This window comes from Phoenix dactylifera, unplaced genomic scaffold, assembly GCF_009389715.1.
Source record: "Phoenix dactylifera cultivar Barhee BC4 unplaced genomic scaffold, palm_55x_up_171113_PBpolish2nd_filt_p 001532F, whole genome shotgun sequence".
NCBI classification, from domain to species: Eukaryota; Viridiplantae; Streptophyta; class Magnoliopsida; order Arecales; family Arecaceae; genus Phoenix; species Phoenix dactylifera.
Window position 1 is genome coordinate 1 of NW_024068841.1, and position 15,251 is coordinate 15,251.

Genomic DNA, 15,251 nt, shown 5'->3' on the forward strand with positions numbered 1-15,251 from the left:
CTTCTTTCTCACATAAAAGAAAATTTCAGTCTGTAATAGATTATTATTTCTGTTAATAACGGGCTTCATATTCTGTCAATGTATATGGCTAGCTCAGGAATGCTAGCTTTCAAATGCTTGCTTGTGTTGTTTGCTGCACATAATCTTTATTCTTTGAGAAATGTTGGAGTTAGGTATGTAACATGAAGGCTGCAATGAACTCATTTGCATTTGATGTAGGAATTCAACAAATCTGAACTTTAATTGATTGTCTACATTTTCTCACCAGCCAGAGAACAATCTCTTTTGCCCTCAGATGGAGTATCAGCTTCAGGAGAGGCATTTTGTACATTTTGCAAGTGAAGATTTTTGTGGTAACATGTGCCATCTTTCACCATCATCGTCCATCTGCTGAGGCAGGGAAAATTTTAAGTTCGTAGACTCTTGAGTTATTTTTGTTGCTTCAACAATGCAAACAACAAAAAAAGGTTCTTGCAAGAAATGCTTCTAGAGAATCATTGCTAACTCTAGAACTTGTAGACAAACAAAAAAGGTGATTGCATTTGGTGAAAAGAAAGTTACAGAGCTTATCACATCGTCTGCTAGAAAACAGAAATCTGGTAATTTTTCCCATCAGTCTCCCTTACACTCTCTTTGTATGATGCTGTTAAAAATTATAAATAAAACCCGGTGTAATAAATCTATGGTAAAATTATATCTTCAAAACTTGTTTGCCTCTAAGTTCTTTCTAGGTAAGCTGCAAAATAGTCATACACAAACTCAAGAAGAAGATAATTTTAGTACTCTTTTTTTTCCTGTTATTTCAAGATTCATGTTTACCTTAGTACTCATAGTTTAGTTTATTAGAGTATGCCTTTTTGCTTGGAAGGTTAAATGTATTTTAGTATGAGCTGCGGCCCTGCAAATTTGGTTTCTTCTAAATAAGTTTGCCAAATGTGACATCCTTATAATAATGTTTGTCTGTGTTTACTTAAAACTGTAATTGTAGTTTATTGCAATATTTTTGTTCATATATAGTGACTTTTTTTCTTAGCTGAATTCTATCAGGAAAAATAGATATGCACAAGTAGAAAGGAGTTTGCGCTCTGGCTGTGATGTGGTGCAAGATAAGAATCAGGACATCTCTCCGCTACAGATGGGACTTTCCTTTGCCAAAGTAGTGTGTCTCATTTTTGTTTTGATGTTTCCACCCTGTACTCTTGGCATATACAACAAATCATTAATTTGTATTGCAAATCTCTTTGCTTCAATTTTTGCATTATTATTATATTAATTAGCTTTAAGAGACGAGATTGTTTTGTTTCTCATTTGAGAAGCCTTTTTGAATAGGTGTTATAGTTTGTAATACTGGTTTCTTTACTTATTGATTAAATATTTTTGTATTAATGCAAAACTCCAAAACTTTTTTTTTTTAAAAAAAAAGTAGTCAAGAAATATGATATTTTTCTAGATGGTTCTTCCTATCTTCACCCCTTTACTCTCCAATGCAGTTCAAGCCATTTAATGGATTGATGTTTATCTATGTTATGGATATTCTGCATCTGATGACATAGTGGACTTCATGGGTATTTGCAAGAAGCCATCAACCACAATAGAGATGTATGATATCATGCTAGTGGATCAAAATCTTTTGCTATCTTTTTTCCTCCACCACCTGGTTACTCATAATTTGCTATTGCCTTGTGTCAACACTGTATGGAGTTTATGTCTACCTTTATATTGCATGTTTGGAATGCACATTACATTTGCCCATCGAAACTATGGTAGTAAATGATGTCATATGTGCAATTTAATTATTGCATCTGCAGCAAGGTACGCCGTACCAGTACCAATAGGTCTGTACTGGTAACGGTTTCGGTTCGTACCGGTTTAAACTGGTACCGAATCAGTGCTTTTCTGCGTGCGCCCACGTTAGCTGCCCTGCGCAGGCCGGGAACCATGCATGGGGAACCGTGCACCGGTACGGTTTCCAGTGCGGAGAATAGCGCGGGCACGGTCCCCCATGCGCAGGCCGGTGCGAACCGGTCAAGTTTGCACCGGTACCGGAAATTGGTCGGTTTCGGCCTCTATGGAGCCAGAACCGTTTTCCATCGCTGAACCATACCGTTGGTGCCGGTACTGGATATGGTACGTGCTGAGCTGATTCAGCAGACCCATTCTGCTGTGAAGGATTGTTTTGACTTATATCCATAATATTTTTTTTGTGTTTTGCTAACGTAATTTTAGTCCAGTATAAATCATTTCATGGTTGTCCTAGTGTTATTTGCTTTTAGTTTTTCATTTTTTGTCATAGTTGTAATTTCTGAGGTTTTGCTTATAGTGATTAAATAGGAAAGAACTATTGGAGATATGTAAAATGAAAGAAAACATGATACTGTACAAGTGCCCTCCTTGCAATAGGTTCATCTCTTTATGGTTTGTAGGTTTGTGAATTCATTTATCTTGGTACTTTCTGTTATTATTTTATTTGGTTTATAGCTGCAGATTAATGGATTTGTTTATCTGGATAACCTTGATGTCCATTTCATTCTAAGTAATTTTTATGTTCAAACAACATGTTACTCAATATTTGCTTTAGTAGTTCAGTCTAACAATCAAATCCTCTAACTTTAATTTTCGCCATTGACTTTAATGCTATAGCAGCAATCTGAAGATAAAGTTGCAGATTATGTGGTGGATACCATGTTTTCCCCTGCCTTTCATCATCATAAGGACATCTGTGGTGGCATTCCTGATAAAGGTATCTAGTTTTTAATTTCACATAGATTAACTTATTGAAGTTCTTTATTTTCTTCCCTTCTTTTCTTGCCCTTTTTTCCCGGGGCGAGGGGGGGAGGGGATCCATTCCCAATTTGTACTAGTAATTCAGTAAAATACCTGTTCTGTGTCCCTTCATTTACCATATTATACTTTGAAAATATGGATATATTTAGATCCATTCCAATAATAAAGTTGGCTGTTGGTAGTTGTGATATCAATAGACTTTGTAACTGTTGTGAGTGCCACCTTTGTGGTGGTCATGATACTTCAATCCATAACATAAGCCAGACCATGCACTATTTTGTAGCATATTGCCATTTATGTTGACCAATTCCTGATCAGGTTTCCATAAGAAAGGTTCAAACCTGAATTGACTAAAAAATTACAAAACGACCTAATGTAAATTAGCCGATCGGTTGCTTGGATGAGATGGACTAAACAGGATTTGCTAATATTAAGTAATACAATCAATTGAGTGTCCTTTTTTTTCCTCTCCAGTTTTGTATTCCTTGAAGGAGTATAGTTATGTGAAATGTTGCGTTGAAATTTTTGACTTCTTTAAAACCATATTGTCCATTTTACCATTGAGAGGTCTGAAATCTGAGATGATGATGCTTTTTTTTTTTTTGATATCTAATTTAAATCTTTTCTTTGTCCAAGAATTCAAGTGCCTTCTGTCCTAACTCAATACTGCCACTCAGCACAAACCTGCAAGATCCCTATTATATCAACTTTTTTGATACTTATTTTAAAAGTTCTTTTTTGTTGTTTTTTTTGTCTTACTGTTTTATTTATTTATTTTATTTTGCTTTGGTAGGGAATGGCATACAACACATGATGTGCTCATGGTATGCCGTACCAACCTGAATCAGGCGATACAGAATGTACCATATCATACCGATTTGGTACCAGTATCCGGTACGAGTGGTGTACGGACACTCGGTACGCAAAAAAAACTCTGTACCGTACCAATACTGTGCTAGTGTGGCATCGGTACGAGGTCTGGTATCGAGACGACGAACCTTGGATGTACTAATGGTAACTAGAACAGTTTGGCATTGGCTTTTAGAACCTCGACTTTAACTAACTAACGAGATGTATATTTGTCTATGTCTATTGAGCTAACCATGGCATTACGAGTGCTTTGCCATTCAGTTCTATACACTGTAAAATTGCTTAAAGTTATTGTCTAAGGTAGGTTATAATGAATAATAATCATGTTGACCAGAAAATTATTACTTGTAAGAGATTTTAGATACTAGATTCATCTTATAGATATTAGATGATAAAACCTTATGACTCTAAATATTGAGATTGGTATTAGTGATGATTTAAGCAATATATTAAATATAGCATAGTCATTATGGTGTCTTTTCGATTTTCATACAAATAACAGCATTTCATGATTATATGCACGGTAATAGTTTGTACATGCTCCTCAAATACCCTCTTGGATAGCATTATATTACTATCTTTTCAATATTCACACAAGTTCCTCTTTAGTTTTGTTTCCCCTTCACTCTCTACACTTTCACTCGTGCAAGTTTCCATTTCTTTACAACATGTTGCTTTTCCCAGATGAATTCCCATTTGTTGGAAATCTTTTTTTCTTTCTGTAATATCTTAAATATTTTGAAGATGTTCCATCTTCATTCACTACACCTAAGTCATGTGTCTGATAATAATTGTGCTGCATAGATATAGTAATATCAAATACAGCATAGTCCTTATGATATCTTTTCAATTGTTCATACAAATAACAGCATTTCAAGATTATATGCATAGTGCTAATAGTTTGTACAAGCTCCTTTATATTCTCACAGAATTATCTTACTATGTTCTCAATATTCGCACAAGTTCCTCTTTGGTTTTGTTTTCCCCTTCATGCTCTCTACATTCACCTGTGCAAGTTTCAATTTCTTAGCAATACACTTTGCTTCTCCTAGCATTATCTTCCTTTGTGTTGGAAATCTTGTTCCTTTCTGTAATATCTCAATATCTTGAAGAATTTTCATCTTTGTTCACTACATGTTTAAGCCTTAATAATTGTGCTGCATAGATATACTAGTATATATATTTTTAAAATTTTTTCAACATTAGTGTTGCCAGTCAGCTTAGTTTCATGACATAGTAGTAATTGAGATTATAGACGTGCCTTCTTCATTTGGTTGCTGTTACACTTTTTTGATGGAGGCATTCAAGATTTTCATTTTATATGTTTATTTCAATTGGTCAATGGAGCCTTGAAAAATATTCATTTTACCTCTTTTTAAGTGGTAGACATTAAAAGGAAAAGTAAAAGATGACCAGTCATTTCTGGTTACTTATTTTTTTTTTTTTCTGTGGTGAAGTTACAAGAGCAAGTAGCAGTTGTTGGAACAGCATAGCATTTTTCTAGGTTCAGTTTTGGTTTCAAGTTTCAACCCTCCTGGTTGGAGTATTGATTTTGGTGGCTTTGCTCTAAGTTTTGGAGTTTCAGTCAAAAAATTCAGAAGAAAATTAAAAAAGAAGAAAAATTGTGGGGGAAAAAATCAAGGCAAGTTATGTTAAAATCATTTTATTGTTTTATGAGTTATCTAGGTTAAGTTTGTGTTGTTTTGGTAGTTTTGTGCTGAAACTAAACCGTCTTCACAGGATTTTATTAATCTATTGATGATCATGTAACCTAAATCAAAGTAAGAAAGATCTGTCTTGTAATTTAATAGAGTTTTCTTTCTTTTGTTTATTTATTTCGTAAAAAATATAGTCAACTGTAAATTTGGCTACCTCTTGAAGTCTTTACTTTTTCCTGTATTTATTCATGTCTATCTGGTGGGATTTTGGCCAATTCCTCCTTTCGATTGCTGATAGGGAGAAGAGTTGCAAGAGAGGATTGTTGATTAACTTGCTCTTGCAGTAGGATAGGAATGAACAGTGCCTGGATCGATCTTGTTTTCCAGCAGTGAACATTCAAAAAGAAACAAATTGGAATCATTGGGAGAAGAGTTGCAAGAGAAGAGTGTTGATTAACTTGCTCTTGCAGTAGGAGAGGAATGAACAGTGCCTGGATCCATCCTGTCTCCCAGAAGCAAACATTCAAAAGGAAACAAGTTGGATCATTGAGGTGACATTAACTGTCCCTCTTGTCCTCTCTATCACCCTCCAAATAGCAATAGAAGCCCATTTTGGGGTGGTTTCTGCAAATTTGGTCAGTTTTTGCCAAAATTGGCCAAAACGGACCGAAACTGAAAATTTCGGTCAGTTTGGTTCATTCCAGGCCAAAATCGGCCCATTTCATCCAAAACTTCAAGCTTTGGTATTTTGAATCATCAAGATGTTGAAATGAGAAGGGAAGTTGGTCAGTAGCAAAGATTGAAACTTTATTATGTAGATACCTGCGTTTACGAAGGCAATTTATGTGTTTTTTGGTATGATTGTGCGTTTACATTCACGTCTTTTCTTTCCTTTCTGTATATTTCTTGTTAGAAAGTAATCTTGGGCTATTTCCAAACTGTGTTCTTCAACTGCTGGCTAATTTTTCCTTCAACCCCAAGCCTGTCTTTTGCCTTCTGCTAGATATTGGCTGGGGATACTACTGGTGAACTCAATGTTAGGTTTTGTAATAAATTTGTTTTCTTTTTTCAGCTGGTGCTATGGACTTGTTCAAGAGCAAAGACCAAGCAAATCATCATGATGTTGAGGTTGAAGAATCAAAGGAGGTCGATGCCTATTGTGGTCCTGGTACATTAGAAAATCAGCAGAAACATGTTGAGAAGAGAACAGAAGTCGTGTCAGCATGTGCATATGATGATAAAGTTGATTTGACAAATCATTTTCATACTCTTCATATGGAATCAAATCATGCAAACTCATCATGTGGTGATGAATATAGTGCTCTGGGGAACCTCTCTTCCGAAGTTTCAGCCATATATCTTGCAATGCAGAATTCTAAGTTGGAGTGTATTGAAGAACAAAATCATAGTTCAATGTCAGCCGAAGGTTGTGTGGAGCTTGATGAAGGTGATGAATTTGATGATTTTGATCCGTACTTATTTATCAAGGATCTGCCTGATTTATCGGCTGTAGTTCCAAGATTTCGGCCCATGCTTTTGCCAAAGCAGACACGGAGTTGCCCTTCAATTACCCTTGTTCTTGATTTGGATGGTATTGCATATTAACTTTCTTTGATTATTAATCGATAAGCATCGACCTTTTAGGTGTAATATTGATTTCAGAATCATCTCTGATTGTTAAGGTGCTTTATTGTCGAAGTTTCTACCTTTTCTAAGACATTCTCAAATGTATGTTTCTTGGCTTAATGTTAACTTATTTGAACACTACGATCTTGCTATCCTGCTATTATCACACACACACACACACATATATATATATATATGTATATATTTATGTATATGTGTGTATATTTATATATGTAGAATGAGTCTGTATGTATGTATTGCATATGTCCTCTTGAGATGATAGCTGTCTATCAGCTCGCCTATATATATATATATATATATATATGTATATGCATATATCTGTGTAGATATACATATGTGTGTATGTATGTATATGTTGTATGTATGTATTTATGTATGTATGTCTGTATATATGTATAATATGTCTATATATGTCCTCCCGAGATGATTGCTCATATGGTCCTCTCACCTTCAAAATCAATGATAGACTATCCAAATTTAAGACTCAAATGGTTGGCATGGTCTACCTTACGAAAAGATGTATGGAGACCAAAATTGATGTGTTTTGGTACTCTCTAAAGTCTAATCTAATCATCAAATAGGTGTCAAAATGGATAGTTTTAAAAGTATGATACTATATTTTACTATGTCCTAATTATCAAAACCAAGTGAATTCAAATCTACCAATGTTTGAAGATATGCAGATCATGATTCATAAAGTGGATTTTCAATTTATGTGCCCTATTTTACTATACTAGTGCAATTGATGCGCTCAGTTTTGTACCAACTTGATGCATAGTTTAGAGATCGATAAAATATATAGATTTTGTTTCTATGCATTTTTGTAGTGTAGATCATGTTCAGTGGCTTGGATCTTCATTGAATGGCCTATTATTGATTTTGAAGGTAAGAAGGCCATCTCAGCTATCCTCTTGAGAGCAACTTCTATATTCAAACATACATATATACATAAATTCATACATACATAAGTACATACATACATACATTCATACATACATATATACATACATGCATACACAGACAACATGCATGTACATACATATGTTTGTATTTATGTCTGCTGTTTATGATATTTCTGTGGAGACTCCAATAGTGCACCCTAACTTTTCTGTTAAACAAGAAAAAGATGCTGGGTGGGAGTAGGCACCCTAGTTATCACTAGAAATCAGAGTTATTTTTTATTTTTTTTTTAACAGTTGGCTTTATGTAATCTTGACTACTTTGTTCATTGAAGGGTTACTTGTATGTATGTACAGTCAAGCTGATGGTTGTACAAAATTTAACAATTATTTTACTCAGCAATCATCACAGTGTTCAAATATTGAGGAATAGTTTCCAGACTGGTTACGATAATTATGATTTTATTCATTGTTAACATCTTATGCTCTGAGTCAAAGTGATCCTAAACATTCTTGATGCCATCCTTGCATGGATCCATATCATGGATCATGGATCATGAGAACCAACTTGATCGTGTTATCTATGTATTCGATCATGTGGAAGTCAATTTTCTCTAATTTGTTTTCCTTATATGGGTAGAATTAACAAACTTTTTGGCTTTTTATCTTTTAATAGAAGTAAAAGAAATAAATGCAACTTCACATCATCAGAATCGAGAGGCATATTTTTGTCTGTTTATAACATTTCTTAAAAAATGATTTTTAAAAAGAATTATGCCGGAAAATATAGTTGAATTGAGTAGTTTTTAATTATCTTGAATAACTGCATGTGTTCTTTCACATTTGTTGCATCAAATATAATATTGATGGCTTATATTCGTGGTACTTAGACTTCTTAATTATATGGTTTTTTCTTCTTTATTCATATACTTTATGATTGACTGTATTTTTCAACATTGCATTTTTTTTTATGTTTAAATTTTTTGAAATAAATCAGAAAAAGTCATGCTATCTAACTTTCGTGTGTAGAATCTTGGTTTTTTTAATAAAAAATAAGGATCTTTTCATATGTCATAACCATAATAATCAAGCCTTGTCCTTTCCAGTGTTTTGTACCTGCAGACTGGATCAAACCGAATTGGTTTGAGTCATGGGTCCATGGTTCGACCATGGGTTGAGTGCGAGTTGGCTGGGGCCATAGATATCTCAGCCCCTTGTATCTATTTCATAAATCTTTCTTATGTCTCTAGCTCTCTTCAACTGAAATCCCATCCTGCCCTCTTGCAATCATTGTCAAGCCCCCCTACAGCCCAACCTCCTCTCACCATTATCATCGAGCCTCCATAGCCTGACCTCCTCTGATGTCACTGATGAAACCCGCAAAGCTTGACATCTCCTTTGACATCAACTTGCTGTCACCGTCAAGCCCCTCCCACAGCTCAATCTCTCCCACATCGAATCACCAATGCCATCGAGATACCCTACAGGCTGCCCTCTTCTCCTATATTGAGTGCTCTCACCATAGAGAACCCTATACTGTACCTCACCTCTACCAAAGGCCATGCCAGGCCCCTGGTTCCTCCCTGCATCATCCACAATGATGGCAACAACCAAGGAATCAAGAGAGAAGAATTTTTTAAGGGTCAGCAGACTAAGGGTTGAAAGATCTAACATCTTTTTTTTTTTCTTTTTATTTCTCACTGGCTGGCCTGCGGGTCTTTGACCTGCTATTTGAACAGTTGAACTTCTCTGAGCTTCTGCTTCAAGTGAGTTTTAGCCATTCGGGTTTAAACTTGACCTGACCCACAGTGCCAAGCAGGTGATGAGTTAACTCGGGTCGACCAGGTATCTAAACATTAGTCTCATCTATTTGGAATTGGCAATCCTCATTCGCCACTCATGCCTTGAGAGGGCTACCACTAATTTTACTGCAGGCCTTCCCGAATCCTTTCTCATGAGTTTAATGCATATAACATTAGATCTTCCCCTCTTCTGCATCTTTTGGCAAAATTTTGAGTACCTCTCCTTACCATAGCTCTCTCTTATGTCCATTTATATTACCATATCATTACCATATCATAACCAGGTTCTCCATCACTGGTTGTATTTGTTGCAATTCCTACATTTTTTTTATAATGTTCCCATTTCTCGGTCTTTCCTACTTTTCCCACACATCCATCTTGACATCCCCATTGTAATTAGTTCTTAATTATCATTGGCGCATTACCATGAATCGTCCAGGTAATAACTGAATGCTATTCTTTGCAGTATATCTTGATATAACTTGGTAAGTTCCATTTAATCAACTAGACCTTGGTGCATGAGTAAATATATTTGTTTGAATTGTCAATGCAAGTCATGTTTGATCAAGAGAAAGATGAGACAACTTCTCTACCAAACATGGTACCATGCCAACTTTTCATAAGCATCAACTTCATAGCATCACCTCATGGTAATCAATGTTCATGCAATTTTCTATGTGGTCTTCAACACTTGACCTGTTGTAGTGTGCAAATCATTGTAGTGTGTTCAGATCTATACTCGAGTTGTAAGCAGAATTTGGGAATGTCTGCTCTTTGATCTGAGTACTGGTGGAGCTAAACTCCATATCTCATAGTTGGACATTTGTCTTTTAATATTTTGTGGTCTAGTTTTATTTGCTTGTTTTCATCATGTGTAAGATGTTTTTCTTTTGCTGTTTGATTTCCCATCTTCTAAATGCTTATTATTCTAACATGTTTACTTCGCAGAGACTTTAGTTCATTCCAGCCTTGAACCATGTGAAGATGCAGATTTTACATTTCCAGTTAATTTCAATCTTAAAGAGCACACAATATATGTACGCTGTCGTCCTTATCTTAAGGACTTCTTGGAGAGGGTTGCCAGCCTATTTGAGACAATTATATTCACTGCCAGTCAAAGTATATACGCTGAACAGCTCCTCAATGTACTTGATCCAAAAAGGAAATTATTTCGCCACCGTGTTTATCGTGAGTCTTGCGTTTTTGTGGAGGGTAATTATCTAAAGGATCTGTCGGTTCTTGGTCGTGATTTGGCACATGTCCTTATCATTGATAACTCACCTCAGGTAGTTTTTATCTTTCACTGTTGTGGGTAATCACAGGGCAAAGTTTATGGCTTAGAAACAATTGATGAAGGCTCTTGACTAACAGTTGCTCCAACTTTAAAATCATTGAGAACTTTTGAATTGATTGAAGTTAACTTGTAAAAAGAGTAGAAAACTTGTCAATCATTTATATCTCTAATATCTGTATGTAAGAATTCTATATGCTGTTTGTTTCCCCATAGCACTTCATGGTTCATCTTTCTACTTCATGTATATAACTCAACAGTTTTCTCTACTGCTGACTTGATTCATGGCATTCTTTAGTATATGAAGCAAATGGCCCTACTTACTGCAGTAAGGACAAATTTTCATAGTTAATTCTTTTGCTAGGAATATTCACCACTCTTTAGGAAAGCCAAGTTAAGCCATATACCTCGTTGTGGTCATTGAGACCAAAGAGTGACCAGATAAGAAGGCCAATGCGATTATTTGTCTGTCAATGCTCTGCAATACAACGTAGTAATGCACCTTGTTGTGGGATGACAAGCATGTAACAGGGATTTTCTGATATCATCCTTTTTATTTTCTCAAGCATTTGGATTTCAAATTGACAATGGTATTCCTATTGAAAGCTGGTTTGATGACTGTAATGATCGGGAACTGCTTTCACTACTACCCTTCTTGGAGAGTTTGGTTGGGGTTGAGGATGTCCGTCCACTGATAGCCAAAAAGTTCAATCTTCGTGAGAAGATAGCTTCTGCAGCTTGCCTTTCTCTTGACTTCAGAAGGTGAGGAATCATATTCTTGAAAAAGTTTGTAGGGATTGAGTTCCTCAGAAGTATGCGGGGATTGAGTTCATCCAAAAGAAGTATGTAGGTGGCTAAAGCCTTCCGATACCTCTCGATATTTGTCTGCTTTCCTTCAGCCTCTCATTTTACCTCTTCTTGCACCATTTGTTTTGTTGTAATTGGTCGTGTGGGAAGGGAGAATGCTTTGTAAACATTAAACTATATTTATCCAATTGGAAAATGCTATCAGATTTTGCAATTGGTGATTAATAAACTCTGATAACTTCTCTCCGAGAAAGTTGTTTTAATGTCTTTCATTTTACTTTGGGCTGTCTCTGTTTATGGATCACCGTTGCTTCTCACCGGGGTGTAATTCTGCTCTTTCACAACTAAGACTTTGTACAGGACCGCAGTGTATGGGTCGCTTGGAAGTTATGGTAGACATCTGGTCATTGCAAGTCTAATCATGTATTTAGAATTTAGAATTGCAAAATGTTATGGTTATAATGGAAATTAGAAGCTTTTAAGTTTTTGGATGATGCAAGTCAGGTGAATGTTCGTCTTTTGCTTTGAAGGGTTTATAATTGTGCCCAAAGACCTGCTTCTGCTGTCAGGTCATGCAATTTTTTTGGGGGGTCACCTTTTCTGTTATCGTGTTCAATTGTTGAAATGCTCATAGATGTTGCTGGATTTTTTCTATTCCCTGTCCAATTTCCATTGTCACTCTGGAGTCCATAGTTCTATGCTTGTTTTAGGAACCGTATGCTAATTTATGTTGCCGGATCTATGGCATCATGCCAGGTGAGAAGAACAGGTAGCTTCAGAGATGTTTGAAGGCAAACTACCATGCGCATCCAAGAGGTAGCATTGCTATTGGCTGGAGCTTTAAACTTGGCTACACAATCCGGCAAGATGAAGTGGTAAACTCAACTGCATGGAGTATGGGCTGTGTTTGGCTGCCTATCACCCACTCTTCCCTTCTCATTCTTTCATGCTTGCTTAATAGTTCCATGTGAAAGTAGATTATGCACCATAAATAATGTAATTGTCACTAACAGTAATAGGCTTTGGAATATCTGCCTTGCCACCGCTCATGTAAGCCATTTTTATTCTTGTAGAAGCTTTGCCCTTTATTTTTCAATGCAGCCACAGATATTGTTGTTTTTGCAACCATAACTGCTGAGCAATTGGGTTCGCAAACTGAAGGACAGGATATGAAAAATTGAAATGCCAGGGAGACACCATTTAAAATCACTTCAAAAAGGTGCTGGAATAATGCATTCACAAGCTGCCAAGGTTGAGATAGGGTAAATAAGTGGTATCATGGTGACAATTTTTTGTTATGATTGGTTCTGCATATTCCACTCATCAAGTAAACATGAACAAAACCATGCGTCATCTTTGACAAACAAGTTTTGTTCCCTCTTCAAGGGCACATAAATTTCAGGGGACAGAGAAATAAACCTCAACATATTACAATTTATTGCATGGAACAAAAATCATGTGCATGCTTGGATGTATGAAAGAAAACTACTGCCTGCTAAGCTTTGGCCAATTTCTTCCTCTTCTTCTCAGCCTTGGGGATCTCTCTTGTGAGCTGCCCTTTTCTCTTCTTTCCTTTCTTCTTATGTTCTTACCGGGCTTCTCTCTTCATAGCAGGACCCATTATGATCAACAAGGTCAGCAGAATATTTATGCAAGAACTATCTCCAGTGGAAGAGGCAGCCTCGACAAAGTCCCACATCAGGTTGGCATATTTAAATGATACAACCATCAAAAGAGAAAAGGAAAAGAAGAGAAAAGAACACACTTAGGCAGCCAGAAATATTATGTGATGGATCTAAACCCGCAATAGATTAAACTGTGCTGTGAAAAATATTTGCTTACTGAGCGTATAAATATCGAGCTAGATCATGAGTCCAGGTATTGAGAACTATCAGCATGAATTAGAATTGAAGCTGCACCTTTTAAGAGGCATACATCTGATGTATTAACTAGAGAGATTCTAGATTTGAAACTTTTTCATAGTATTACAACATGGGATACACTGATGTGAACCTCACTACTTTCATAGTATTACAAGATGGAATTTAAAATACTGCATGCAGGTTCCTTGTGCTGGATTATATGACTAATGATATCAGCACAGGTCTAACATAACAAGGAACAAAATACAAACAAGGATACAAAAACCCTTTGATCACAGAATTGCAAGCTAACAGATTTAATGACAGTTTCCGCTTCATAAGAGCACCAGTACAAACATGGCGCAATCTCATCATCCTGAGCAACTGTGTTTCCTTGTGTATGTGTAATTTAAAACGGTTCAATGGGATAGAGTGAGAAGGAGAAGATCAATGAAAGATAAGGATCAGAGTGAAATGAATTTCTATATATACTATTAAAATTGATGGTAATTTTGGCGAAAAGTTTGGAAGACCTACCATCTCAATTCACTCTTTTTAATGTGATATAAATATGAAAGTGCTGGGTTACCTTGTTGGTAACTTCTACTTATATTAGAGACTAAGGCTTGAATTTGCCTTCATTAGGTGAGCTTTACTAATCAACAAGTGATGGAACACTGTACAAACATGGGATGAATCTAATATTCCCACCAAGCCTTGATTAGTGGTGGCTGGTAGTGGGTGATTTATCTTGAGCGACTCTTTTAAGAACACGAATTTGGAGTTTTAACTTGGAGATAGAAACCCCGATTCTTTTTCTAATGATATAAAGGATAGAATAATTTTAAAAAAAAGAGAGCAAGAAATGTGACCACTTAAATGGAATGGTAATTTATGTGCAAAGAGGATTGGTTTCTCAAGGAATAGTTATTTTTTTAGAGGAGTAATGTTAGAAGGATCTTGTTTTGACATCAAGGTTTTTTCTTGCCACGTCGTACAAGAGATTGGTGTACATTCTGAGTAGGTATTAGTGTGTTACAAGGGATAGTTAAATATGAAGTAGCCAAGTAAACAAAATAGGGCAAATGATTCTTTCTTGAAAACATAAAGGGTGCTTAATAGTTTTTTCCCCATAAATCTTTGAAAATATTACTTAGGTTATCAAATAAATATTCTTTGGAAACTTGACAGGTATCACCAATTGGAGTGTCCATTTAGCCTTAATCAAGACATCTCCTCATGGAATGATTGATTTAGTCTGCAATTTTTATGGGATGGACTAACTTAGACATAGTCAAACTTGGTTCGAAATTAATTTCAAATTTTAATTCCCAAATCATGTTTAATTTGTTTAGTATTATTTTAAGCTTAATTTCAAATTGAGTTGGACACAAATCTACTTAATTAGCTTGATAAACCCTACGTCAAGCTGAAATCAACTCGAGATTAAATCGAATTGAGTTCAAGCTTAAGCAAATTCAATTGTTAATTTCAAGTCTTAAGTCAAGTCTAAATTAATATTTGGTTAATCAAAAAATAAAAGTATATTAATAAAATACAATTTCAATAATTCATTATATATATATATATATATATATATTATATAATTAAAATATATTCGAGTTGAGTCG

General features: G+C 35.5%; 1 protein-coding gene across 2 annotated transcripts; it reads left to right on the top strand.

The window, feature by feature from the left end:
- Positions 1-2,609: 2,609 nt before the first annotated feature.
- Positions 2,610-12,886, top strand: LOC120108760 (CTD small phosphatase-like protein 2). 2 transcript variants are annotated; one of them, XM_039122464.1, is made up of 5 exons: positions 2,614-2,740; positions 6,385-6,903; positions 10,609-10,946; positions 11,517-11,713; positions 12,515-12,886. In XM_039122464.1, exons 1-5 carry the CDS (start codon positions 2,683-2,685, stop codon positions 12,516-12,518), a joined length of 1,116 nt encoding a protein of 371 aa, XP_038978392.1. In that variant the 5' UTR covers positions 2,614-2,682; the 3' UTR covers positions 12,519-12,886. The 2 variants fall into 2 exon arrangements, with proteins under 2 accessions (XP_038978393.1, XP_038978392.1); XM_039122465.1 differs by lacking the exon at positions 12,515-12,886 and having other exon boundaries at positions 2,610-2,740; positions 6,385-6,759; positions 11,517-12,037.
- Positions 12,887-15,251: the final 2,365 nt, after the last annotated feature.